The following is a 24,651-nucleotide window of genomic DNA, read 5'->3' as shown; positions in this document are numbered from 1 at the left end:
GAACTATAAAATATGCCACAAATTCATATTTTTTAAAAATCATTATATGTATTCAGAAAAAAAATTTAAAAATCATTTGTATTACAGTAGGGCTAATGTGAGGCTTCTTGTCCCAGAAACCGAAATATCTGTTAACAGGCCTGTAATCAAAATCTGAACTGAGAAAAAGTTTGCTTGAAAAGTTAAAACACTTTGGATTGGTTAGTTGTTGTGACACATAAAATCCTGCGTCACAAAACATTATAAAAGTCATGACGAGTAAATGATTTCATACAAACCATGTCACCTGCATTGGCAGTGTTAGTGTTTAGCTTGGTGTTGGGCAGGGTGCAGGGACAGGAACATGTCTGTAAGATCATGGGCAGTCCAGAGTTCCCTCTTCTGTCCAAACGTGGAGATGTCATTATCGGAGGTGCTTTTTCCATACACAGCCAAGTGTCTCAGCATCCACCTCAGTTCACTAAAAAACCTCCTCATCTGTCATGTTCTAGGTAATTTTAGACAGATTTTGTTTATCTTCTTCTGTTGTTTACAAAGGGCTCGGCAAGATGTCCAACATGTGTTACTTAATATTATTATAGATTATTTTATGCATTGTTTTGTTATGGCAAATATTTATGGAAAGTATAGTTGTGGAATGTAGATTGAAACAAAAAACAGAACTGAACGTATTTCCTTATGAGTGTGTAGTATTTTTTTACCACAATATAGATTGTGTGTTTAACTGTTGTTTCAGTGTCAACCTCAGAGAGTTCCGGTTTGCACAGACAATGATATTTGCCATAGAGGAAATCAACAAAAATGGCCTTCTCCCAAACATTTCCATTGGATATCGGATTTACGATAATTGTGGCTCCACTCTGAAGTCTATGGGGAGCGTCATGGGCCTGATGAATGGGGAGGCATTGGAGGGCAGCGAGAGATGCTCTGGTCAGGCCTCCGTCCATGCTGTTATAGGAGAGTCTGAGTCCTCCTCTACAGTGATCCTGTCCCGCACCACTGGCCCGTTTGAGCTACCAGTGGTAAGAGGGACATCATTTGACTGTGAATGAATGCAGTGTTGTAATGTACTGCATGTCATTGGAAAAGTATTCATACATAGGACAATGGTGTACATAGAATAGACCATTTCTAGTGGCATTCTAGTTGTCACAATAAATACTGTATCGGCTTTATTCATTTCTGCAATTTATGAAAGCTGTAATAAAATTTAGGGGTCATTATTTATCGTGTGTACATTTTATTTGCTCAACTCTGATATCTTTGGTTGTTTTTGTTAATATATATGAGATTTAATCCGTAAAACATTACATTAATAACTTCTGTGACCCATTATCCGATGCCTGATGTGGGGTAGGGATGTGAGGTTTCTTGTCCAGAAACCGAAAAATCTGTTAACAGGCCTGTAATCAAATCTGAACTGAGAAAAAGTTGCTTGAAAAGTTAAACACTTTGGATTGGTTAGTTGTGACACATAAAATCCTTGCGTCACAAACATTATAAAAGTCATGCGAGTAAATGATTTTTCATACAAACCATGTCACCTGCATGGCAGTTAGTGTTTAGCTTGGTGTTGGGCAGGGTGCAGGACAGGAACATGTCTGTAAGATCATGGCAGTCCAGAGTTCCCTCTTCTGTCCAAACGTGGAGATGTCATTATCGGAGGTGCTTTTTTCCATACAGCCAAGTGTTCAGCATCCACCTCAGTTCACTAAAAAAACCTCCTGTCTGTCATGTTCTAGGTAATTTTTAGAGATTTTGTTATCTTCTTCTGTTGTTTACAAAGGGCTCGGCAAGATGTCCAACATGTGTTACTTAATATTATTATAGATTATTTTATGCATTGTTTTGTTATGGCAAATATTTATGGAAAGTATAGTTGTGGAATGTAGATTGAAACAAAAAACAGAACTGAACGTATTTCCTTATGAGTGTGTAGTATTTTTTTACCACAATAAATAGATTGTGTGTTTAACTGTTGTTCAGTGTCAACCTCAGAGAGTTCCGGTTTGCACAGACAATGATAGCCATAGAGGAATCAACAAAAATGGCCTTCTCTCCCAAACATTTCCATTGGATATCGGATTTACGATAATTGTGGCTCCACTCTGAAGTCTATGGGAGCGTCATGGGCCTGATGAATGGGAGGCATTGGAGGGCAGCGAGAGATGCTCTGGTTCAGGCCTCCGTCCATGCTGTTATAGGAGAGATCTTTCCTTTCTACAGTGATCCTGTCCCGCACCACTGGCCCGTTTGAGCTACCAAGTAAGAGGGACATCATTTGACTGTGAATGAATGCAGTGTTGTAATGTACTGCATGTTTGGAAGTATTCATACATAGGACAATGTACATAGAATAGACCATTTTAGTGGCATTCTAGTTGTCACAATAAATACTGTATGGCTTTATTCATTTCTGCAATTTATGAAAGCTGTAATAAAATTTAGGGGTCATTATTTATCGTGTGTACATTTTATTTGCTCAACTCTGATATCTTTGGTTGTTTTTGTTAATATATATGAGATTTAATCCGTAAAACATTACATTAATAACTTCTGTGACCCATTACAGATGCAAACTAAGTACTATAGTGTTTTATTCTGCTGTTTTTTTTATTGGCGATCACAGTTTTTTAAAAGTACTGTAAATTTAGAATACTTTTTGTGATTTGAACCTGCTTATGGGTGATTTTGTTAATGGCATTATTGTTTATCATCTATAGTTACTTCAGCAATATATCGTACTTCAAAATACGTTACCATGACAGGCCTAATTCTAGTTATTAATTTATTCCTGACATTTCCCACTGTATTGGAGTATAATGTGTCAATGTCAGTCATAATAATAATTTGATGTGCACTGGAACACTTTTGTGTAAAACAGTAAACAGAAAGACAAATATTTTCAGTAAATTTGCTGAAAAACATTTCACAATTAATTAAATATGTCAAAATAATTCGCTCGCTGGATTAAACATATTTAGGCACATTAAATCTGCAATACTCTCAAAACCACAAAATGTCCTTGCGCTTTTGTAATATTGTCACTGAAAAAATTTTATGCATTTTATTTTAGTTCATTTTGTGAGAATTTTCCTATCCTGTGTTTTCAGATCAGCCACTCTGCTACATGTGAGTGCCTTAGCAACAGAAAGGAGTACCCGTCTTTCTTCAGGACTATTGCCAGTGACCTCCACCAAAGCCGTGCTCTGGCCTACCTCGTCAAGCACTTCGGCTGGTCCTGGGTTGGTGCTGTTAACAGTGACAGTGAATATGGTAACAACGGAATGGCTATTTTTCTCTCTGCTGCCCAGGAAGAAGGTGTGTGTGTGGAATATTCAGAGAAATTCCACAGAACTGAACTGGAAAAGCTGAAGAAAGTGGTTGAGGTTGTCCGAAAAGGCACAGCAAAAGTCATAGTTGGGTTTCTCTCTCACGTGGAAATGAATGCATTCTTAGAAGAGATGAGTTTACAAAATGTCACGGGTCTGCAGTTTATCGGTGTGGAGAGCTGGATGACCGCGGACAGCCTTATTACACCCACCAGTTTTAGCGTGCTAGGGGGCGCTTTAGGTTTTGTGCCAAAAGCAAATATCACAGGTCATGATAGCTTTCTACTCCGAGAATACTGGGAGACAGACATACTGTGCAGGTACGCCAGGGGAAATGGGATGGAAATTACGAAATGTAAAGACGACCATTTTCTGTACACGCTGAAAGAGTATGTGGACGATGTGGCAGAGCTGAGGTATTCCACAAACATCTACAAGGCCATCTACGCCGTGGCTCACTCTCTGCTCATCTTACTCAATTGTACTGACCAGAAGGGCTGTGACAAGACTACCACCATCACACCAGGGCAGGTAAGACAAGGTAATACTTTAAAAGTCCTATATTACACAAAATCTAGAACTGTGTTTCCTTCTCAAAAACGTACCTAGAGTTGGGTTTTGTTTCATTCATACATGTTTGAATAACTCTTTATTAATAGTCTGTCAACATCTCCAAAGCTCAAAATGCTCTGTTCCACCTTATGTCATGAAGTGGTACTTTTAATTTTTTTCATTTTACATTTTACATTTTACCTTTTGTAGAGAGTGGACATTGGCAATTCCAGGTCGGAAACCACCCAAATACATCTGGTGAAATTGTATAAGTTGTATTTATAAAAGATTAAAAACACAGTGAAGCGATTCCTGAATGTAGTGTTTTCACATTGGGAGGAAAACTCTGCCTAAATATGCAGGATTTGTGTGTTTAACATGTGTGGATGAAACAAAACAAAACTCCAGGTATGTCTGCGATGAGGAAAGAACATTATAACACAAATTTGAGCCCCTTAATGTAATACTGGATTTTATTTATTAGCCAAATGCAAAACTAAGACTGGGTTAAGAAATATATGTGCCCTTTTAAACCATTTTATACTTAATGTTATTTTCATGTTTGTAGGTTGTTAGGTCTCTGAAAACAGTCAATTTTACGATCAAGAATGGAGAGCGAGTTTGGTTTGACAGCACTGGGGCTGCTGTGGCTCGGTATGATGTCATAAACTGGCAGCGTGGGTCAAATGGATCCATCGAGTTCAAACCTGTTGGATACTATGATGCTTCTCTGCCTCCAGATCAGAGGTTTGTTCTGCAAACTGAGGAAATAACATGGCCAGAAGGGAAGCAACAGGCAAGTGGTACAAAGTGAAAAAAAAAATTACTTGATCCAAAATATCCTTACCAAATAAGAACCCAAAATGTGAACTAGACAGAAAGACAGTATTTACATTTTTGGGTTATATATTAAAATATCTTTTGCAGATTAATTACAAAAAGAAATACCGGTAGTCAGTCAACAATCTACCGTAATCCTGCAATATTTTATGACACTGTTGTACTTAAAGTAACAAATTTACCAAGTGATTCAGCAGACTTTTAAATTCACTCAGCTTACCAATTACTTGTTGTACTCCGATTCTTTAGGTACCAGTGTCACAGTGCAGTGAAAGTTGTCATCCAGGAACTCACAAAGTTTTGCAGAAAGGGAGGCCTGTTTGTTGCTATGACTGTACCCCATGTCCAGAAGGAGAGATTAGCAACACAACAGGTACAATAAGAACATCTGACCTGAAATATACGAATATAAGAACTAGATTTGCTTTCCAACCTTTGTGTCTCCTCTTAATGTTTGTGAAATACTACTTTTGTGTGTGGTAACTTACTTCTCTTTGCAGATTCTAATGGGTGCATTAAGTGTCCTGAAGAATACTGGTCCAATGAAAACAGAACTATGTGTGTTATCAAAAGCATTGAGTTCCTCTCTTTCAGTGATGTCATGTGCAAAATACTTGTGTTTTTCACTGTGCTGGGTGCAGGACTAACCATATCAACAGCCATTTTGTTTTTGTACCACAAAGATACTCCCTTAGTAAAAGCCAATAACTCTGAGCTGAGCTTCCTGCTGCTCTTCTCCCTGAGTCTGTGTTTCCTGTGCTCTCTCACCTTCATCGGTCGTCCCTCTGAGTGGTTCTGCAGCGCCACACACTGCATTTGGCATCACCTTTGTCCTCTGTATCTCTTGTGTTCTGGGGAAGACTTAGTGGTTCTCATGGCCTTCAGAGCCACACTTCCAGGCAGTAATGTCATGAAATGGTTTGGCCTCAAAGACTTAGTGTTTTTGGAGCTACTCTTATCCAAGTCCTTATCTGTGTTCTGTGGTTAACAATTAACCCTCCTTTTCCAAATAGGAACATGTCATATTATAAAGATAAAATAATTTTCAGTGCAACCTTGGGTCACCATTGGTTTCTGGGCAGTTCTTGGATACATAGGTCTGTTAGCTTTGTTGTGTTTGTGTTGGCGTTCTTGGCTCGTAAACTTCCTGATAATTACTTTAATGAGGCCAAGTTCATCACCTTCAGCATGTTGATCTTCTGTGCAGTCTGGATCACTTTATCCCAGCTTATGGCTCTGAAGTTAACTGTCGCTGTGGATATTATTGCTACTGGCTTCAAGTTATGATAATGTTATGGCACAAAATCATATATTATTTCCTGGCAGAAACAAAATCTAGGAAAAACAGAATTAATCCTACTGTTTTGTTCAATCCCAGGTTTTTCTTTTACTTGAATTTTCAAAGCTGCAATAATATCTTTAAACTCTATTGGAAGCCCATGTTTTCATATCTGAAAATTTTTCATAAATATTATGTTTTTGTATTCTTTTATAGCATTTTGTATTTTGTCTGAGGCAGTTAATTGAATCTTGATTCAGATGTCTTTGGAAATATCAGAAAATAACTTTTAAAGGTTCCTGATTTCTAAAACATGTAGAATTTTCTTAACATTGTGTTATGAGTTTTCAGGAAATTGGCCGCCTACAATGATATTTTCATGACACATCTTCTGCTGGAGAACTTTCGGGGTATGTACTTGACAGCTGTGGTTCAGCCCAAGCAGCAGTAATATCTTCTGGGGGAACTAGGGGAGGGACATGCTCTGGTCAGACAAGTCCAACTACATAGATACACTCTTCACTAAGAAAATCTCAACTTGATTTTACCATGAGATCAGTAGAAATGCCAGAGCAATCCCTGGAATTCATATTATTATCAATATTATGAAAATAGGTGAAAATTCAGGTGTATCCTTTTGCCAAAAAAGAAAACAGAAGCACATGGTAAGCCATAAATTGACATAATAGGCTAAAGCACAGACATTGCCAAGGGAAAACAGTGAAGATCAGCCAGGATCCAATTTTTAATGCTGTCTTTTGAAAATCTTCTAATGCCACTAAGGAACATGATTATATAGATGCTCTTGTATTGATTTTACACTTCTTTAAAAGGTTGCCAACTGTGCAAGAATTTCCAGGTGAGAGAATTTCTCTTCAAGGCACCCAATGAGGACCTCTAACAGCTGCAAGGAATTCTGGGGGATTGGAAGGTTTCAGGCCAGTACCATGACGACAGTCACTGGAGAAACTAAGTGATAGTGAAAGCCCTTTCACTGATGTATCAGAGCTACGGATATCAAACAATGTCTACAAATCTGCCTATGCAGTAGCTCATGCTTTTCACAATATATTCAAATGCACTGAACAGGAGTGCATTTCACAGAATACAACTGATACAAACCAAGTAAGAGATGCATACCATAATAATCATAAAGTGCCTGTTTATTTATATATTTTATGTTGTTAGGTTGTGGAGCAACTTCAGAAAGTAAATTTCACTCTGAAATCTGGTGACATGGTTCATTTTGATGAAAATGGAGACCCTTCAGCCACATACGAGCTTGTGAACTGGCAAAAAAGTGATGAAGGGGGAATTTCTTTTGTTACTGTTGGAAGTTATGATGCGTTACTTTCAAATGGGAAGCAGTTTAAAATTAATGGAAAAAAAATAACATGGGCTCCTCATTTCAAAGAGGTACCGCAAAAAATCTAGTATTTAATTCTTGAAATTTATTGACTGAACAATTAATATTTATGATTGTATTTGTATAATCTGATTACTTGATAAAAATCTCCTATAATAATCAAATAAAAGTTATAGTAAGTTACAGGAAGGTACAGGAATATCAATGTATTTGCAGTATTGATCTTATATGATTTATGATGTTATACAGTTCTACAAACAGGTCAGATATATTTGTGAAATTCTTTTCAGAGGCCTCAGTCTGTGTGTAGTGAGAGTTGTCCCCCTGGTTTCCGCCAGGCCCAGATTAAAGGGAAACCTCCCTGCTGCTTCTCCTGTGTCAGATGTGCTGCTGGAGAAATCAGCCATGAAAACAGTAAGCAATGGTAATATTGTAATAATTCTTTTTTAGAAATACGCAATTCTATACATCTGGACTCTTTCTGCAGATTCTGATTGCCTGTTATGTCCACTTGAGTACTGGTCCAACAGGAATCACAGCCAGTGTGTACCTAAGGTGATTGAGTTCCTATCCTATGAGGAGGCCATGGGCACCCTGCTTGCTGCTTTGTCCTTGTTTGGAGCCTCTTTAACCATAATGGTGATGTGTGTGTTTTTCTGGTTTCGTCACACCCCTCTTGTAAAAGCCAGCAACTCTGAACTTAGCTTCCTCCTGTTGGTGTCCCTAACACTGTGCTTCCTGTGCTCGCTCACCTTCATCGGTCGTCCCTCTGAGTGGTCCTGCATGCTTCGTCACACTGCGTTCGGCATCACCTTTGCTTTGAGCATGTCTTGTATCTTGGCTAAGACTATCGCAGTTGTAGTGGCATTTAAATTTAGACGCCCTGCAAATACATCTCCCCAGTGCTCTCTTCCCGTTCAGAGAACAAGTGTTTTTGTCTGTACACTGATACAAGTCGTAGTATGTGTGTTGTGGTTAAGCATAGCTCCACCTTTGCCGCATAAAAATATAGTTTATGCAAAGGATAAAATTATTCTTGAGTGCCACTTGGGATCTGTTGTTGGATTCTGGGCAGTTTTGAGTTATATTGGTGTACTTGCACTAATGTGTTTTGTGTTGGCGTTCTTGGCTCGTAAACTTCCTGATAATTTTAATGAGGCCAAGTTCATCACCTTCAGTATGTTGATCTTCTGTGCAGTCTGGATCACTTTTATCCCAGCTTATGTCAGCTCTCCAGGAAAGTTCACTGTTGCCGTGGAGATATTTGCTATTCTGGCCTCTACTTTAGGTTTACTTTTCTGCATTTTCTTTCCAAAATGCTATGTGTTAATCCTCAGACCAGAAAGAAACACCAAAAAGCACATGATGGGAAGAATAAATGGTTAAATGATTTGGATAGGTTCAGAATAGTGACATATTATGAATAAACCTCAATGGAAAAAAATTGTTTATGTGTAAAGCACAGACAGTTCAGATTATTTGAATTATGATAAAATAAATATTGTTCCATCCGTGTAAATATAACAATAAAACACAAAAAAGTATCTTTTATTTCACGATCAAATATAGCAAAATATTTTCCACATTATGTTATTATTAATTAGCTGATTTAGGTCTATTGATACTTTGCAATGGCCTCATACTGGAGGTGTTCTACATGTAATAACCATAGTGACACACAAAACAAAAAAGTTTAAAGATTGTCTGAAACTCAAGAAAAATACAAAATTGATTTAAACAACACATTTTCAGGAGTATGGGATTACGAATGTTCGTGATCCAATTAGGGTGTTTGATTTTCCACCAAAAAGGTGAATGTTACTCACTGAAAAGCTCTTAATTTGAATTATCTTGTGACTGTAATTTTATGTGTGAGAGACTTGTTTAGCAGCTCAAATCATCTCACCTGTTGTAGTTCCAGCTAAGTTAGCTTGTTCAGGTCAGACTGTGTCAAAATAAAGCTCTAATTTGAGTCACAGAGCTTCAGATTGAGTAGTATCTCCTATTAACACCCCTATGGCGTATTGATAATCACTGCCAAAGTATCAATATATCACAATTATAGCTAATAATTTTCTACCACATTAAACACATTCTCTATGCTAAATGCATTACTGCATCAAAATATTTTGAAACACAACATAATATAACAAACTTTAGAATTAATATTTTATGCACTGGGAAGTACATGTATTGTTATATGTTGGTATATGTATGTATATTACTGGGGGCTGTTAAGACAAAACAAAGATAACAGGAGACACCTCATTGGCGTAAACCTTTTTATTTACCACTGATGAATGGCAATTGGCTGAGAGCATCTTACCCTAACTTGCACCTGAGACCCTCTGCCATCCGCCAGAGCCCAAAGCAAACATCCTATAAAATGCCAAGAGGAGAGGTGTCTTCTTTGCCTCTGCAGGGTTAGTGTGAGCAGCCATGCTACCGATCACAGGGATGCTTCTTCTGACATTTTTCTCTGTCAGAGGAAGTCATCCATACTGTAAAACATATGCAACCAAAGAGATGTCCCAGTTTTCTAAGGAGGGGGACATCAACATTGGAGGCATATTCTCCTTCCACCAGAACCCTGTCAGTGTCTTTCCAAGTGCTTTCCAAGCCAACCCGGGGACAATTGAGTGCAGTGGGTAAGACATCTGTAATAATATCATGTAATATAATATATAATATTTTTTTTACTTGTACATAAAATTAAATATGTTTTCATTTTCTAGGTTGGATCCTGGTGAACTTCAGTATGCATACACCATGATGTTTGCCATAGAGGAGATTAACAATAGCACAGAACTTTTGCCTGACATGACACTGGGTTATAGGATATTTGACTCCTGCCCTAGCATCCCCCTGTCTATCCGCGCGTCACTAAATCTAATGAATCGTTATGAGAGCGGGGAAGCTGGGAGCTGTGAGAAGCTCTCCACGGTGCATGCAGTCATAGGGGAGACCACCTCTACCTCCACTATTGGCATTGCACGTACCATGGGACCCTTCCATATACCTGTAGTGAGTATGCGACACACAGGAAGATAGACACTTTTCTTTAGAATCTGTTCATGGCAGATGCATATGTTGAGGGCAGAGCAACTTGGCAGAGACTAGAATTACTCTGAATGTTGGATACTTTTGACCATATGCCCACTTTTATACAATATCCTCCCTACTACTGATGATTCACGAGTTACACTGAGAATCTGTCAACCCAAACTGTGTCATAATTTTAGTTTTATAATGCAGAAATATAAGACAAAAAGCATGTTAAAAGATGGACTGTTTTGCCTTGATAGATCTATAGCTTGTCAGACTGTTCTATTCTCATCTCTTCCAGATCAGCCATTCTGCCACTTGTGCCTGTCTCAGCAACAGGAGAGACTACCCCTCTTTCTTCAGAACAATACCCAGTGATTTATACCAAAGCAAGGCACTGGCTAAACTGGTCAAACATCTAGGCTGGACATGGGTGGGTGCTATCCGGACCAGAAGTGACTATGGAAATGGAGGGATGGCCACATTCATGGAAGCTGCTGCAAAAGAAGGAGTGTGTGTAGAGTATTCTGTGGCAATATATAGAACAGACCCTAAAAAGTGGTTCCTGGAGGTTGTGGACATTATCAAAAGATCCACCTCTAAAGTCATAGTGGCGTTTGCAGATGGAACAGACTTGGATATTCTCATCAAAGAACTGCATGCTCAAAATGTGACAGGGCTGCAGTGGGTGGGCAGTGAGGGGTGGATCACATATCGCTACATTGCCTCTGCTGTCAATTATGCTGTGGTGCAAGGGGCTGTGGGCTTTGCTGCTCTGAATGCTCATATCCCTGGGCTGCAAGAGTTTCTAGCTAACAGCAGGCCCTCCACTCAGCCGGGAAATCAGGGCCTAGTGGAATTATGGGAGTCGGTCTTCAAATGTACACTAAATCCATCACAAGAAATTGTATCCTTACTGCCTGCATGCAACGGCAGTGAGTCCTTGTGGGATACCGACTCTCGCTTTTCTGATGTTTCAGATGCCAGTTTGTTGAATAATGTATACAAGGCCACATATGCAATAGCCCATGCACTCCATATGCTCTTTACATGTCAAAAAGGACTGGGACCATTTGAGAATAACTTATGTGCTGAAAAGGGCAATATTAAACCATGGCAGGTAGTGTAAAATAAAAAATGTTTGTGCATATATTTTTTTTAAATATAAGTAAAATGCATTAAGACATATTTTAATGTTATCATGATTTGTCTTTCTGTCTCCACAGGTATTGCATTACCTAACACAAGTGAATTTTACCACAAAGATTGGTGAGAATGTGTTTTTCGATGCAGTGGGTGATCCTGTGGCACGCTATGCCCTTGTAAACTGGCATATGGATGCCACAGGTTATATACTGTTTAAGACCATTGGATATTATGATGCCTCTCAACCTGAAGGTCAACAGTTTGACATGAAGAGCGGTGAAAAGGCAATATGGGCAGGCAACAGTCCAGAGGTACACTAAATGAAGCTAAAAGGCACAAGCATATTAAATTTTAACTTGACAGAAAACCACAGAGTCACATTAATAAACCCTTTAAAAACTAAAATATTAAAGAAAACAACTATTCACTCAACAAAAATCCAGATTTAACCCAGATATAATATTGCAAATACAGTAATTCACTCTAAAACTGACTCACAGTCTATTATGTTTTAATGGGTAAAATGTATCTATATGCCTGCCCTGTATGTCCTTGCAGGTGCCCAGATCTGTGTGCAGTGAAAGCTGTCTGCCAGGGACCCGCCGGGCCTTCGTCAAAGGGAAACCTGTGTGTTGTTTCGACTGTATTGCGTGTGCTGACGGAGAGTACAGCAACAGCACAAGTGAGATCTCTGCAGGAGTACTGCCCTTCACATTGGCCCTCATTCTTTTATTCAAGGGCAAAATAACCACAGCTACATTTGTGCACTTTCTCAAGGCGTGGATGTGGCACAGCCTAAAAGTCTTTATCCTTTCAGATGCTGTGAAATGCCATAAATGCCCTCCAGAGTACAAGTCCAATGCAAAGAGGACTAAGTGTGATCCAAAAGCAATAGAGTACCTCACCTACAGGGAACTCATGGGCATAATTCTTGTCTCTTTTTCGGTCTTCGGCGCTTGCTTGGCCGTTACCATAGCACTGATATTTTTCAACTATAGACAGACTCCAATAGTGAGAGCCAACAATTCAGAAATGAGCTTCCTGCTGCTCTTCTCCCTGAGTCTGTGTTTCCTGTGCTCTCTCACCTTCATCGGTCGTCCCTCTGAGTGGTCCTGCATGCTGCGCCACACTGCATTTGGCATCACCTTTGTCCTCTGTATCTCTTGTGTTCTGGGGAAGACTATAGTGGTGCTCATGGCCTTCAGAGCCACACTTCCAGGCAGTAATGTTATGAAATGGTTTGGGCCTCTTCAGCAGAGACTCAGTGTTCTGGCTTTCACACTAGTACAAGTTGTAATATGTATTTTGTGGTTAACAATCAACCCTCCTTTCCCTTTTAAAAATATGAGTCACTATAAAGAAAAGATTATACTTGAGTGTGGACTTGGATCACCCATTGGTTTCTGGGCAGTTCTTGGATACATAGGTCTGTTAGCTTTGTTGTGTTTTGTGTTGGCGTTCTTGGCTCGTAAACTTCCTGATAACTTTAATGAGGCCAAGTTTATCACCTTCAGCATGTTGATCTTCTGTGCAGTCTGGATCACTTTTATCCCAGCTTATGTCAGCTCTCCAGGAAAGTTTACTGTTGCCGTGGAGATATTTGCTATTTTGGCTTCTAGTTATGGTATGCTGTTTTGTATATTTTTGCCCAAATGCTTTATCATATTATTCAAGCCTGAACACAATACAAAGAAACATCTGATGGGTAAAGCTTCACACAAGGGACTGTGAACATTGCTATAGTTTAAATGATATGCCATTATCCTTTAAAGCATGTACAATAAATAAATATAACACATACAACAGGTCAATTGTCTTGAGTTTCTTATTTCATCCATGACTAAACTAAATAATTGAGTGGCAGTCAATGCTCTTATATGAAAAAGAATATTACTGATGTATTTCTATCCATCCATCCATTTTCGTCCGCTTATCCGGGGCCGGGTCGTGGGGGCAGCAGCCTAAGCAGGGACTCCCAGACTTCCTTCACCCCAGACACGTCCTCCAGCTCCTCTGGGGGAACCCCGAGGAGCTGGAGGACGTGTCTGGGGTGATATATTTCTAACATGATAAATATACTGTGAATTAGAAAGGTTTTGTTTTACTACGAGAGAAAAAATAACCCCTTCTCGGGGGATTACAAAACAGCTAATGTGATGCGATGGCATTGACATAACAGTGATATAAAAACAAGTGCAGGGTGCAGCTTCTAAAGAGTTGACACCCACAGGTCACATCAATAATGGTCACAGGGAAAAGAAGTATTTATGCTTTGGTAGTACTTCTAATTAAGGCTTCTATGTTACATACCAAAGATAATATTTGTTTTAAAAGAGGGGATCAAGCAAACTTCAGTTTCTTAAAAGATGGTGAATTTTTTCTTGGTGGAATTTTCGCTTTTCATGAAACCTGGATCATCAGGGAGCATAATTACACAGAAAAACCCAAGCCATGGGAGTGTATCAGGTACGTCCTTCACACCACACAACATGTTATTAATCTGTATTTGCACAATGATAACAAAAATCTTATCATGAATGAACATTACTGAATAAAGTAAGCACTAACCATCTCCACCTATAGCGTGAATTTCAGGGATTTCCAGTTTGCTCAAGCCATGCTATTTGCTATAACAGAGATAAACAACAGGTCAGACTTACTGCCAGGCATTTCACTGGGCTATAAGTTGTACGATTCTTGTGGGTCCATTCTTCATGGAGTTGGGGGAGCAATAGCTCTGGCTATGGGCAATGAAGAAGTACTTGTGTCCTCTGAATCACTATGCACCAGATCAGCTCATGTGCAGGCCATTATAGGAGAGACTTCATCTTCTCCTTGCATGGCCACAGCTACAGTCCTCGGTCCATTTCATTTGCCAATGGTAACATTTAAATATGTACTGATGACATTCTGTATGTAGACATGATCATTATGTTTATAATGGTTGTTTCAAACTATTCCAGATCAGCCACTTTGCCACTTGTGCATGTCTGAGTGACAAAGTGAAATATCCCTCCTTCTTTAGGACTATACCCAGTGATCTGTACCAGAGCAGAGCGCTGGCCCAGCTAGTCAGGTACTTTGGTTGGACATGGGTGGGAGCCATCAGAACAGATGATGATTATGGCAATAATGGCATGGCCACTTTTGTTGAAACTGCTCATCAGCTCGGTATCTGCCTGGAATATTCTGTGTCCTTTTTTAGAGCTGACCCACCTGAAAAAATACTGAATATTGTCAAAAGAATAAGACAGTCTACATCCAAAGTGATAGTAACCTTTCTCACACCAAATGAGATTGCTGTACTTATCACAGCCTTATCTGAACAGAATGTGACTGGTTATCAGTGGGTGGGCACAGAGGCCTGGATCTTTGATTCTAAAACTGTGGCTAAAGACAAGCACCACATTCTAGATGGGGCCATAGGGTTGTCCATCCCAAAAACTCATGTCAGTGGCATGAAGGAGTTCATGATGGATGTGAGACCACTCAACATGTCTGGTAATCAGTTATTTACTGAGTTCTGGGAAGAACTGTTCAACTGTAAATTTCATGCAGAGAGCTATCACAAAAGATGTACAGGAACTGAAGACCTGAGTCAAGTGGACAACAGCTTCACTGACATGTCTCTGATGCCAATCTTTAACAATGTTTATAAGGGAGTGTATGCAGTGGCCCATGCACTGCATAAAATCCTCAAATGTAACAAAACTTGTCAAACAGATGTGACCTTGGATCCTCACATGGTGAGTAAGGACATGTGATGAATATTATACACTGAAAGTACTTCAGTAACTGTGCCTTTCATTATTAGATTTTGCAACATTTGAAAAACATTCATTTCCAAACAAAAGAAGGAGAAGAGGTGTATTTCAATGAGAACGGTGATCCTGCTGCTAAATATGAAATCATAAACTGGCAACCCACTGCACAGGGCACAGTGGACTTTGTCACAGTGGGCCTTTATGATGCTTCTCTTCCTACTCACAGACAACTGAAGCTACAAAATGTGTCTTTAAATTGGGCCCAGAATTCTAAGCAGGTGAGTAATTTAAAGTGGTCACAGTATTAAGTAGACTAAAGTTGTTCAAATAACTGTTCTTTTCTTTGTGTGATCCAGGTGCCAGTATCAGTTTGCAGCAAAGCGTGTTCTCCTGGAACACGTAAGGTGCTCCAGAAAGGAAAGCCAGTGTGCTGTTACGACTGTGTGCCTTGTGCAGCAGAAGGAGAAATAAGCAACAGCACAGGTTGTGCAGGTTTTGCTTTTGCAAACAAGTTGCACTCGCCACATTTACCACCACTTCAATAACTCCTGCACTGTGTCTGATAGCACTGATTTAAACACATTCATTTGTCCATTTTCAGATTCCATCACTTGTGTCCAATGTCCTTCAGATTTTTGGTCCAATGCCCAAAGAGACACATGTGTGAAGAAGGAAACCGAGTTTTTATCTTATGAAGAAATCATGGGAGCCCTGCTCACGGCAGCCTCTTTATTTGGGACGTGCATGACTTGTGCTGTGGCCTGGGTTTTCTACAAATACAGGAAAACTCCAGTAGTGAGAGCCAATAACTCTGAGCTGAGCTTCCTGCTGCTCTTCTCCCTGAGTCTGTGTTTCCTGTGCTCTCTCACCTTCATCGGTCGTCCCTCTGAGTGGTCCTGCATGCTGCGCCACACTGCATTTGGCATCACCTTTGTCCTCTGTATCTCTTGTGTTCTGGGGAAGACTATAGTGGTGCTCATGGCCTTCAGAGCCACACTTCCAGGCAGTAATGTCATGAAATGGTTTGGGCCTCTTCAGCAGAGACTCAGTGTTCTGGCTTTCACACTGGTACAAGGTGTAATATGTATTTTGTGGTTAACAATCAACCCTCCTTTCCCTTTTAAAAATATGAGTCACTATAAAGAAAAGATTATACTTGAGTGTGGACTTGGATCACCCATTGGTTTCTGGGCAGTTCTTGGATACATAGGTCTGTTAGCTTTGTTGTGTTTTGTGTTGGCGTTCTTGGCTCGTAAACTTCCTGATAACTTTAATGAGGCCAAGTTTATCACCTTCAGCATGTTGATCTTCTGTGCAGTCTGGATCACTTTTATCCCAGCTTATGTCAGCTCTCCAGGAAAGTTTACTGTTGCCGTGGAGATATTTGCTATTTTGGCTTCTAGTTATGGTATGCTGTTTTGTATATTTTTGCCCAAATACTTTATCATATTATTCAAGCCTGAACACAATACAAAGAAACATCTGATGGGTAAAGCTTCACACAAGGGACTGTGAACATTGCTATAGTTTAAATGATATGCCATTATCCTTTAAAGCATGTACAATAAATAAATATAACACATACAACAGGTCAATTGTCTTGAGTTTCTTATTTCATCCATGACTAAACTAAATAAGTGAGTGGCAGTCAATGCTCTTATATGAAAAAGAATATTACTGATATATTTCTAACATGATAAATATACTGTGAATTAGAAAGGTTTTGTTTTACTACGAAAGAAAAAATAACCCCTTCTCGGGGGATTACAAAACAGCTAATGTGATGCGATGGCATTGACATAACAGTGATATAAAAACAAGTGCAGGGTGCAGCTTCTAAAGAGTTGACACCCACAGGTCACATCAATAATGGTCACAGGGAAAAGAAGTATTTATGCTTTGGTAGTACTTCTAATTAAGGCTTCTATGTTACATACCAAAGATAATATTTGTTTTAAAAGAGGGGATCAAGCAAACTTCAGTTTCTTAAAAGATGGTGAATTTTTTCTTGGTGGAATTTTCGCTTTTCATGAAACCTGGATCATCAGGGAGCATAATTACACAGAAAAACCCAAGCCATGGGAGTGTATCAGGTACGTCCTTCACACCACACAACATGTTATTAATCTGTATTTGCACAATGATAACAAAAATCTTATCATGAATGAACATTACTGAATAAAGTAAGCACTAACCATCTCCACCTATAGCGTGAATTTCAGGGATTTCCAGTTTGCTCAAGCCATGCTATTTGCTATAACAGAGATAAACAACAGGTCAGACTTACTGCCAGGCATTTCACTGGGCTATAAGTTGTACGATTCTTGTGGGTCCATTCTTCATGGAGTTGGGGGAGCAATAGCTCTGGCTATGGGCAATGAAGAAGTACTTGTGTCCTCTGAATCACTATGCACCAGATCAGCTCATGTGCAGGCCATTATAGGGGAGAATTCATCTTCTCGTTGCATGGCCACAGCTACAGTCCTCGGTCCATTTCATTTGCCAATGGTAACATTTAAATATGTACTGATGACATTCTGTATGTAGACATGATCATTATGTTTATAATGGTTGTTTCAAACTATTCCAGATCAGCCACTTTGCCACTTGTGCATGTCTGAGTGACAAAGTGAAATATCCCTCCTTCTTTAGGACTATACCCAGTGATCTGTACCAGAGCAGAGCGCTGGCCCAGCTAGTCAGGTACTTTGGTTGGACATGGGTGGGAGCCATCAGAACAGATGATGATTATGGCAATAATGGCATGGCCACTTTTGTTGAAACTGCTCATCAGCTCGGTATCTGCCTGGAATATTCTGTGTCCTTTTTAAGAGCTGACCCACCTGAAAAAATATTGAATATTGTCAAAAGAATAAGACAGTCTACATCCAAAGTGATAGTAACCTTTCTCACACCAAATGAGATTGCTGTACTTATCACAGCCTTATCTGAACAGAATGTGACTGGTTATCAGTGGGTGGGCACAGAGGCCTGGATCTTTGATTCTAAAACTGTGGCTAAAGACAAGCACCACATTCTAGATGGGGCCATAGGGTTGTCCATCCCAAAAACTCATGTCAGTGGCATGAAGGAGTTCATGATGGATGTGAGACCACTCAACATGTCTGGTAATCAGTTATTTACTGAGTTCTGGGAAGAACTGTTCAACTGTAAATTTCATGCAGAGAGCTATCACAAAAGATGTACAGGAACTGAAGACCTGAGTCAAGTGGACAACAGCTTCACTGACATGTCTCTGATGCCAATCTTTAACAATATCTATAAGGGAGTGTATGCAGTGGCCCATGCACTGCATAAAATCCTCAAATGTAACAAAACCTGTCAAACAGATGTGACTTTGGATCCTCACATGGTGAGTAAGGACATGTGATGAATATTATACACTGAAAGTACTTCAGTAACTGTGCCTTTCATTATTAGATTTTGCAACATTTGAAAAACATTCATTTCCAAACAAAAGAAGGAGAAGAGGTGTATTTCAATGAGAACGGTGATCCTGCTGCTAAATATGAAATCATAAACTGGCAACCCACTGCACAGGGCACAGTGGACTTTGTCACAGTGGGCCTTTATGATGCTTCTCTTCCTACTCACAGACAACTGAAGCTACAAAATGTGTCTTTAAATTGGGCCCAGAATTCTAAGCAGGTGAGTAATTTAAAGTGGTCACAGTATTAAGTAGAATAAAGTTGTTCAAATAACTGTTCTTTCTTTGTGTGATCCAGGTGCCAGTATCAATTTGCAGCAAAGCGTGTTCTCCTGGAACACGTAAGGTGCTCCAGAAAGGAAAGCCAGTGTGCTGTTACGACTGTGTGCCTTGTGCAGAAGGAGAAATAAGCAACAGCACAGGTTGTGCAGGTTTTGCTTTTGCAAACAAGTTGCACTCGCCACATTTACCACCACTTCAATAACTCCTGCACTGTGTCTGATAGCACTGATTTAAACACATTCATTTGTCCATTTTCAGATTCCATCACTTGTGTCCAATGTCCTTCAGATTTTTGGTCCAATGCCCAAAGAGACACATGTGTGAAGAAGGAAACCGAGTTTTTATCTTATGAAGAAATCATGGGAGCCCTGCTCACGGCAGCCTCTTTATTTGGGACGTGCATGACTTGTGCTGTGGCCTGGGTTTTCTACAAATACAGGAAAACTCCAGTAGTGAGAGCCAATAACTCTGAGCTGAGCTTCCTGCTGCTCTTCTCCCTGAGTCTGTGTTTCCTGTGCTCTCTCACCTTCATCGGTCGTCCCTCTGAGTGGTCCTGCATGCTACGCCACACTGCATTTGGCATCATCTTTGTCCTCTGTATCTCTTGTGTTCTGGGGAAGACTATAGTGGTGCTCATGGCCTTCAGAGCCACACTTCCAGGCAGTAATGTCATGAAATGGTTTGGGCCTCTTCAGCAGAGGCTCAGTGTTGTAGGTTTTACTCTGATCCAGGTGTTGATCTGTGTCCTCTGGTTAACAATATCGCCTCCATTTCCATTCAGAAATGTGAAACAATTTACTGACAAAATCATTATAGAGTGTGCCATGGGTTCAGATATTGGTTTCTGGGCAGTTCTTGGATATATAGGTCTGTTAGCTTTATTGTGTTTTGTGTTGGCGTTCTTGGCTCGTAAACTTCCTGATAACTTTAATGAGGCCAAGTTCATCACCTTCAGCATGTTGATCTTCTGTGCAGTCTGGATCACTTTTATCCCAGCTTATGTCAGCTCTCCAGGAAAGTTTAGTGTGGCAGTGGAGATCTTTGCAATCCTGGCCTCTAGTTTTGGTCTACTGTTTTGTATTTTTCTTCCCAAGTGTTACATAATTTTGTTAAAACCAGAGAAGAACACAAAAAAAAACATTATGGGTAAGGGAAATAGTAAAATGTAATGGCTACAGTTAAATCTCTTTTCCATGGGCACGGTACACTTGGCATCATCTCAGCCTGGTTCAGTTTGTCAGGACCACCTCCAGTCGACTTGTGTTTCCATGCTCTGGGCAAAACTCTGGGTCCAGAGGCAGGGCTCTGTTACATGAGCTACTAACATCACCCAAACATAACTCATGTTTAATAAAATATAAATTGTACCTGAATTACAATTTTCAATCACATGAACGATTTCAGCGATTCCAAAAATAACCTTTAGTAATTCCAAGTTTGTGGTGCATGTGAAACCATGACTACAGCTAGAGTAAACAAAAAATACTTTCTGTTTCTTGACAGATTTTTGGTTGTTGCTTGTTGTCATGTATTTTAACCCTCTGCACCTTTAATCTATGTTTTAACATCTGTTTGTGTAAACCAGGGGGTTTGGCTTATGCTAGATACATTATGTACTTTAAGCATAATGAAACAAATATCAGTAAGATACAGCAGTTTCTACCTGATAGCTATAGTCATATTCAAAACAGCTTTGAAATGATCACAACTCTCAAGTTTTAAGAAAGGTCCTGCCACTAACGCCAAAATGTGACATGGTTTTAATGCATATATTAAATATTAAAAATGTCCACAGTTTTAACTTGACTTGGAAATTATTTGTCTATGAACATTTTTAATCATGTAAAGTTGGTAACGCACTTTGATGCACCACAGGGATTCTGTCTGCAGGGAAATTAATAACTATAAATTCATTCCACAGATCAGATAGGTTTAATGTGTGGTCATGTTGGATTTAAACAGTGTGACGATTGCACAGAGGTGGCCAGAGCAGGGCTGGGCTTTCCTTCAACTGCTGCTGGTGGCATCATTTTCACATGCTCGTGAGCCAGTCTGTCAGCAGATAGGGGAAATCGAAAAACCTCATATATCCAAGGATGGAGATGTTATGTTGGGAGCAATCCTTTCTTTTCACAGTAGCTGGATAAACAGGCTACACAATTTTACACAAAAACCTAATCCACTGCAATGTACAAGGTAAGAAATACTGTAGGTAAATGTTCTTTTGGGTGAAAACAATAACTGTGGTATACACAGTTTCTGAGGTTTAACTTCATCCATTTTAAATAATTGTTTTTGTTGCTTTATTACTTTAGTTTGAACTTTAGAGATTTCCAGTTTGCCCAGGCTATGCTGTTTGCTATTGAAGAAATTAACAACAGCTTGGACATTCTGCCTGGTCTTTCTCTGGGCTACAAGATGTATGATGCCTGTGGCTCTATTGCTGTAGCAGTGAGAGGAGCACTAGCGCTGACTAATGGCAATGAAGAAGTACTTGTGTCCTCTGAAATGCCATGCACCAAATCAGCTCATGTGCATGCCATTATAGGAGATACGTCATCTTCTCCTTGCATGGCCATAGCTACAGTCCTCGGTCCTTTTCATTTGCCAATGGTAACGTTTAAATATGTACTGATGACATTCCATATGTAGACATGTTCATTATGTTTATAATGGTTGTTTCAAACTATTCCAGATCAGCCACTTTGCCACTTGTGCATGTCTGAGTGACAAAGTGAAATATCCCTCCTTCTTTAGGACTATACCCAGTGATTTGTACCAGAGCAGAGCGCTGGCCCAGCTAGTCAGGCACTTTGGTTGGACATGGTGTGGAGCCATCAGAACAGATGATGATTATGGCAATAATGGCATGGCCACTTTTACTGAAACTGCTCAACAGCTGGGCATTTGTCTGGAATACTCTGTGTCCTTCTTCAGAACTGACCCACCAGAAAAAATATTGAATGTAGTCAACATAATTAAACACTCAACTTCCAAAGTTATTGTAGCTTTTATGTCACACATGGATATGGATGTAATTATATACAAGTTGTCAGATCACAATGTGAGTGGTTATCAGTGGGTGGGCAGTGAGGGTTGGATTTTAGATGCTCAAACTGCTGCAGCAGACAAGCAGCACATTCTAGATGGGGCCATAGGGTTGTCCATCCCAAAGGCTCATGTCAGTGGCATGAAGGAGTTCATGATGGATGTGAGACCACTCAACATGTCTGGTAATCAGTTATTTACTGAGTTCTGGGAAGAACTGTTCAACTGTAAATTTCATGCAGAGAGCTATCACAAAAGATGTACAGGAACTGAAGACCTGAGTCAAGTGGACAACAGCTTCACTGACATGTCTCTGATGCCAATCTTTAACAATATCTATAAGGGAGTGTATGCAGTGGCCCATGCACTGCATAAAATCCTCAAATGTAACAAAACCTGTCAAACAGATGTGACCTTGGATCCTCACATGGTGAGTAAGGACATGTGATGAATATTATACACTGAAAGTACTTCAGTAACTGTGTCTTTCATTATTAGACTTTGCAACATTTGAAAAACATTCATTTCCAAACAAAAGAAGGAGAAGAGGTGTATTTCAATGAGAACGGTGATCCTGCTGCTAAATATGAAATCATAAACTGGCAACCCACTGCACAGGGCACAGTGGACTTTGTCACAGTGGGCCTTTATGATGCTTCTCTTCCTACTCACAGACAACTGAAGCTACAAAATGTGTCTTTAAATTGGGCCCAGAATTCTAAGCAGGTGAGTAATTTAAAGTGGTCACAGTATTAAGTAGACTAAAGTTGTTCAAATAACTGTTCTTTCTTTGTGTGATCCAGGTGCCAGTATCAGTTTGCAGCAAAGCGTGTTCTCCTGGAACACGTAAGGTGCTCCAGAAAGGAAAGCCAGTGTGCTGTTACGACTGTGTGCCTTGTGCAGAAGGAGAAATAAGCAACAGCACAGGTTGTGCAGGTTTTGCTTTTGCAAACAAGTTGCACTCGCCACATTTACCACCACTTCAATAACTCCTGCACTGTGTCTGATAGCACTGATTTAAACACATTCATTTGTCCATTTTCAGATTCCATCACTTGTGTCCAATGTCCTTCAGATTTTTTGGTCCAATGCCCAAAGAGACACATGTGTGAAGAAGGAAACCGAGTTTTTATCTTATGAAGAAATCATGGGAGCCCTGCTCACGGCAGCCTCTTTATTTGGGACGTGCATGACTTGTGCTGTGGCCTGGGTTTTCTACAAATACAGGAAAACTCCAGTAGTGAGAGCCAATAACTCTGAGCTGAGCTTCCTGCTGCTCTCTTCTCCCTGAGTCTGTGTTTCCTGTGCTCTCTCACCTTCATCGGTCGTCCCTCTGAGTGGTCCTGCATGCTACGCCACACTGCATTTGGCATCACACCTTTGTCCTCTGTATCTCTTGTGTTCTGGGGAAGACTATAGTGGTGCTCATGGCCTTCAGAGCCACACTTCCAGGCAGTAATGTCATGAAATGGTTTGGGCCTCTTCAGCAGAGACTCAGTGTTGTAGGTTTTACTCTGATCCAGGTGTTGATCTGTGTCCTCTGGTTAACAATATCACCTCCATTTCCATTTAGAAATGTTAAAGAATTCAAAACCAGGATTATTGTTGAGTGTTCTCTGGGGTCATCATTTGGTTTCTGGGCAGTTCTTGGATACATAGGTCTGTTAGCTTTGTTGTGTTTTGTGTTGGCGTTCTTGGCTCGTAAACTTCCTGATAACTTTAATGAGGCCAAGTTCATCACCTTCAGCATGTTGATCTTCTGTGCAGTCTGGATCACTTTTATCCCAGCTTATGTCAGCTCTCCAGGAAAGTTTAGTGTGGCAGTGGAGATCTTTGCAATCCTGGCCTCTAGTTTTGGTCTACTGTTTTGTATTTTTCTTCCCAAGTGTTACATAATTTTGTTAAAACCAGAGAAGAACACAAAAAAAAACATTATGGGTAAGGGAAATAGTAAAATGTAATGGCTACAGTTAAATCTCTTTTCCATGGGCACGGTACACTTGGCATCATCTCAGCCTGGTTCAGTTTGTCAGGACCACCTCCAGTCGACTTGTGTTTCCATGCTCTGGGCAAAACTCTGGGTCCAGAGGCAGGGCTCTGTTACATGAGCTACTAACATCACCCAAACATAACTCATGTTTAATAAAATATAAATTGTACCTGAATTACAATTTTCAATCACATGAACGATTTCAGCGATTCCAAAAATAACCTTTAGTAATTCCAAGTTTGTGGTGCATGTGAAACCATGACTACAGCTAGAGTAAACAAAAAATACTTTCTGTTTCTTGACAGATTTTTGGTTGTTGTTTATTTTCATGTATTTCAACCCTCTGCACCTTTAATTTATGTTTTAACATCTGTTTGTGTAATCCAGGGGGTTTGGCTTATGCTAGATACATTATGTACTTTAAGCATAATGAAACAAATATCAATAAGCTACAGCAGTGTCTATTTGATCGCTATAGTAAGTAAGTAAGTAAGTCTTTTTTATAAAGCGCTTTTCACAGACATATGTCACAAAGACGCTTTACAGAGCATTATTCAGC

At 39.8% G+C, this 24,651-nt stretch overlaps 3 protein-coding genes and 2 pseudogenes across 3 annotated transcripts; all 5 read left to right on the top strand.

The window, feature by feature from the left end:
* The first annotated feature begins 342 nt into the window (after positions 1-342).
* On the top strand, positions 343-8,755 carry LOC110163559 (extracellular calcium-sensing receptor-like; annotated as a pseudogene).
* A 1,122-nt stretch (positions 8,756-9,877) lies between these two features.
* LOC110163707 (extracellular calcium-sensing receptor-like) lies at positions 9,878-13,291 on the top strand. Its single transcript, XM_055147992.1, has 6 exons — positions 9,878-10,017; positions 10,105-10,393; positions 10,716-11,534; positions 11,641-11,871; positions 12,119-12,242; positions 12,378-13,291. The coding sequence occupies exons 1-6, from the start codon at positions 9,896-9,898 to the stop codon at positions 13,289-13,291; spliced, it is 2,499 nt and encodes an 832-aa protein (XP_055003967.1). The 5' UTR covers positions 9,878-9,895.
* Positions 13,292-13,919: 628 nt separating this feature from the next.
* Positions 13,920-16,839, top strand: LOC129407295 (extracellular calcium-sensing receptor-like). The gene is made up of 6 exons (XM_055147994.1): positions 13,920-14,026; positions 14,144-14,441; positions 14,524-15,306; positions 15,375-15,602; positions 15,681-15,807; positions 15,926-16,839. The coding sequence occupies exons 2-6, from the start codon at positions 14,178-14,180 to the stop codon at positions 16,837-16,839; spliced, it is 2,316 nt and encodes a 771-aa protein (XP_055003969.1). The 5' UTR covers positions 13,920-14,026; positions 14,144-14,177.
* A 471-nt stretch (positions 16,840-17,310) lies between these two features.
* Positions 17,311-20,223, top strand: LOC110163708 (extracellular calcium-sensing receptor-like). The gene is made up of 6 exons (XM_055147995.1): positions 17,311-17,417; positions 17,535-17,832; positions 17,915-18,697; positions 18,766-18,993; positions 19,071-19,194; positions 19,313-20,223. The coding sequence occupies exons 2-6, from the start codon at positions 17,569-17,571 to the stop codon at positions 20,221-20,223; spliced, it is 2,310 nt and encodes a 769-aa protein (XP_055003970.1). The 5' UTR covers positions 17,311-17,417; positions 17,535-17,568.
* An 866-nt stretch (positions 20,224-21,089) lies between these two features.
* Positions 21,090-24,063, top strand: LOC129407294 (extracellular calcium-sensing receptor-like; annotated as a pseudogene).
* The last annotated feature ends 588 nt before the right edge of the window (positions 24,064-24,651 follow it).

The sequence above is a fragment of the Boleophthalmus pectinirostris genome, unplaced genomic scaffold, assembly GCF_026225935.1.
Source record: "Boleophthalmus pectinirostris isolate CB_2022bp ecotype Guang Dong unplaced genomic scaffold, ASM2622593v1 HiC_scaffold_9, whole genome shotgun sequence".
In the NCBI taxonomy this organism is placed as follows: Eukaryota; Metazoa; Chordata; class Actinopteri; order Gobiiformes; family Gobiidae; genus Boleophthalmus; species Boleophthalmus pectinirostris.
The sequence above is the reverse complement of the archived record's forward strand: the minus strand, read 5'-3'. Positions and strand labels throughout refer to the sequence as shown.

Excerpts from the sequence above, each read along its gene's own strand:
- LOC110163707 (XM_055147992.1), top strand. The coding sequence starts at position 9,896 with ATGTCCCAGTTTTCTAAGGAGGGGGACATCAACATTGGAGGCATATTC. Across the intron at positions 10,394-10,715 it reads GACCCTTCCATATACCTGTA|ATCAGCCATTCTGCCACTTG; the intron begins GTGAGTATGCGA and ends CATCTCTTCCAG. Across the intron at positions 12,243-12,377 it reads AGAGTACAGCAACAGCACAA|ATGCTGTGAAATGCCATAAA; the intron begins GTGAGATCTCTG and ends TTATCCTTTCAG.
- LOC129407295 (XM_055147994.1), top strand. The coding sequence starts at position 14,178 with ATGCTATTTGCTATAACAGAGATAAACAACAGGTCAGACTTACTGCCA. Across the intron at positions 14,442-14,523 it reads GTCCATTTCATTTGCCAATG|ATCAGCCACTTTGCCACTTG; the intron begins GTAACATTTAAA and ends AAACTATTCCAG. Across the intron at positions 15,603-15,680 it reads GGGCCCAGAATTCTAAGCAG|GTGCCAGTATCAGTTTGCAG; the intron begins GTGAGTAATTTA and ends TGTGTGATCCAG.
- LOC110163708 (XM_055147995.1), top strand. The coding sequence starts at position 17,569 with ATGCTATTTGCTATAACAGAGATAAACAACAGGTCAGACTTACTGCCA. Across the intron at positions 17,833-17,914 it reads GTCCATTTCATTTGCCAATG|ATCAGCCACTTTGCCACTTG; the intron begins GTAACATTTAAA and ends AAACTATTCCAG. Across the intron at positions 19,195-19,312 it reads AGAAATAAGCAACAGCACAG|ATTCCATCACTTGTGTCCAA; the intron begins GTTGTGCAGGTT and ends GTCCATTTTCAG.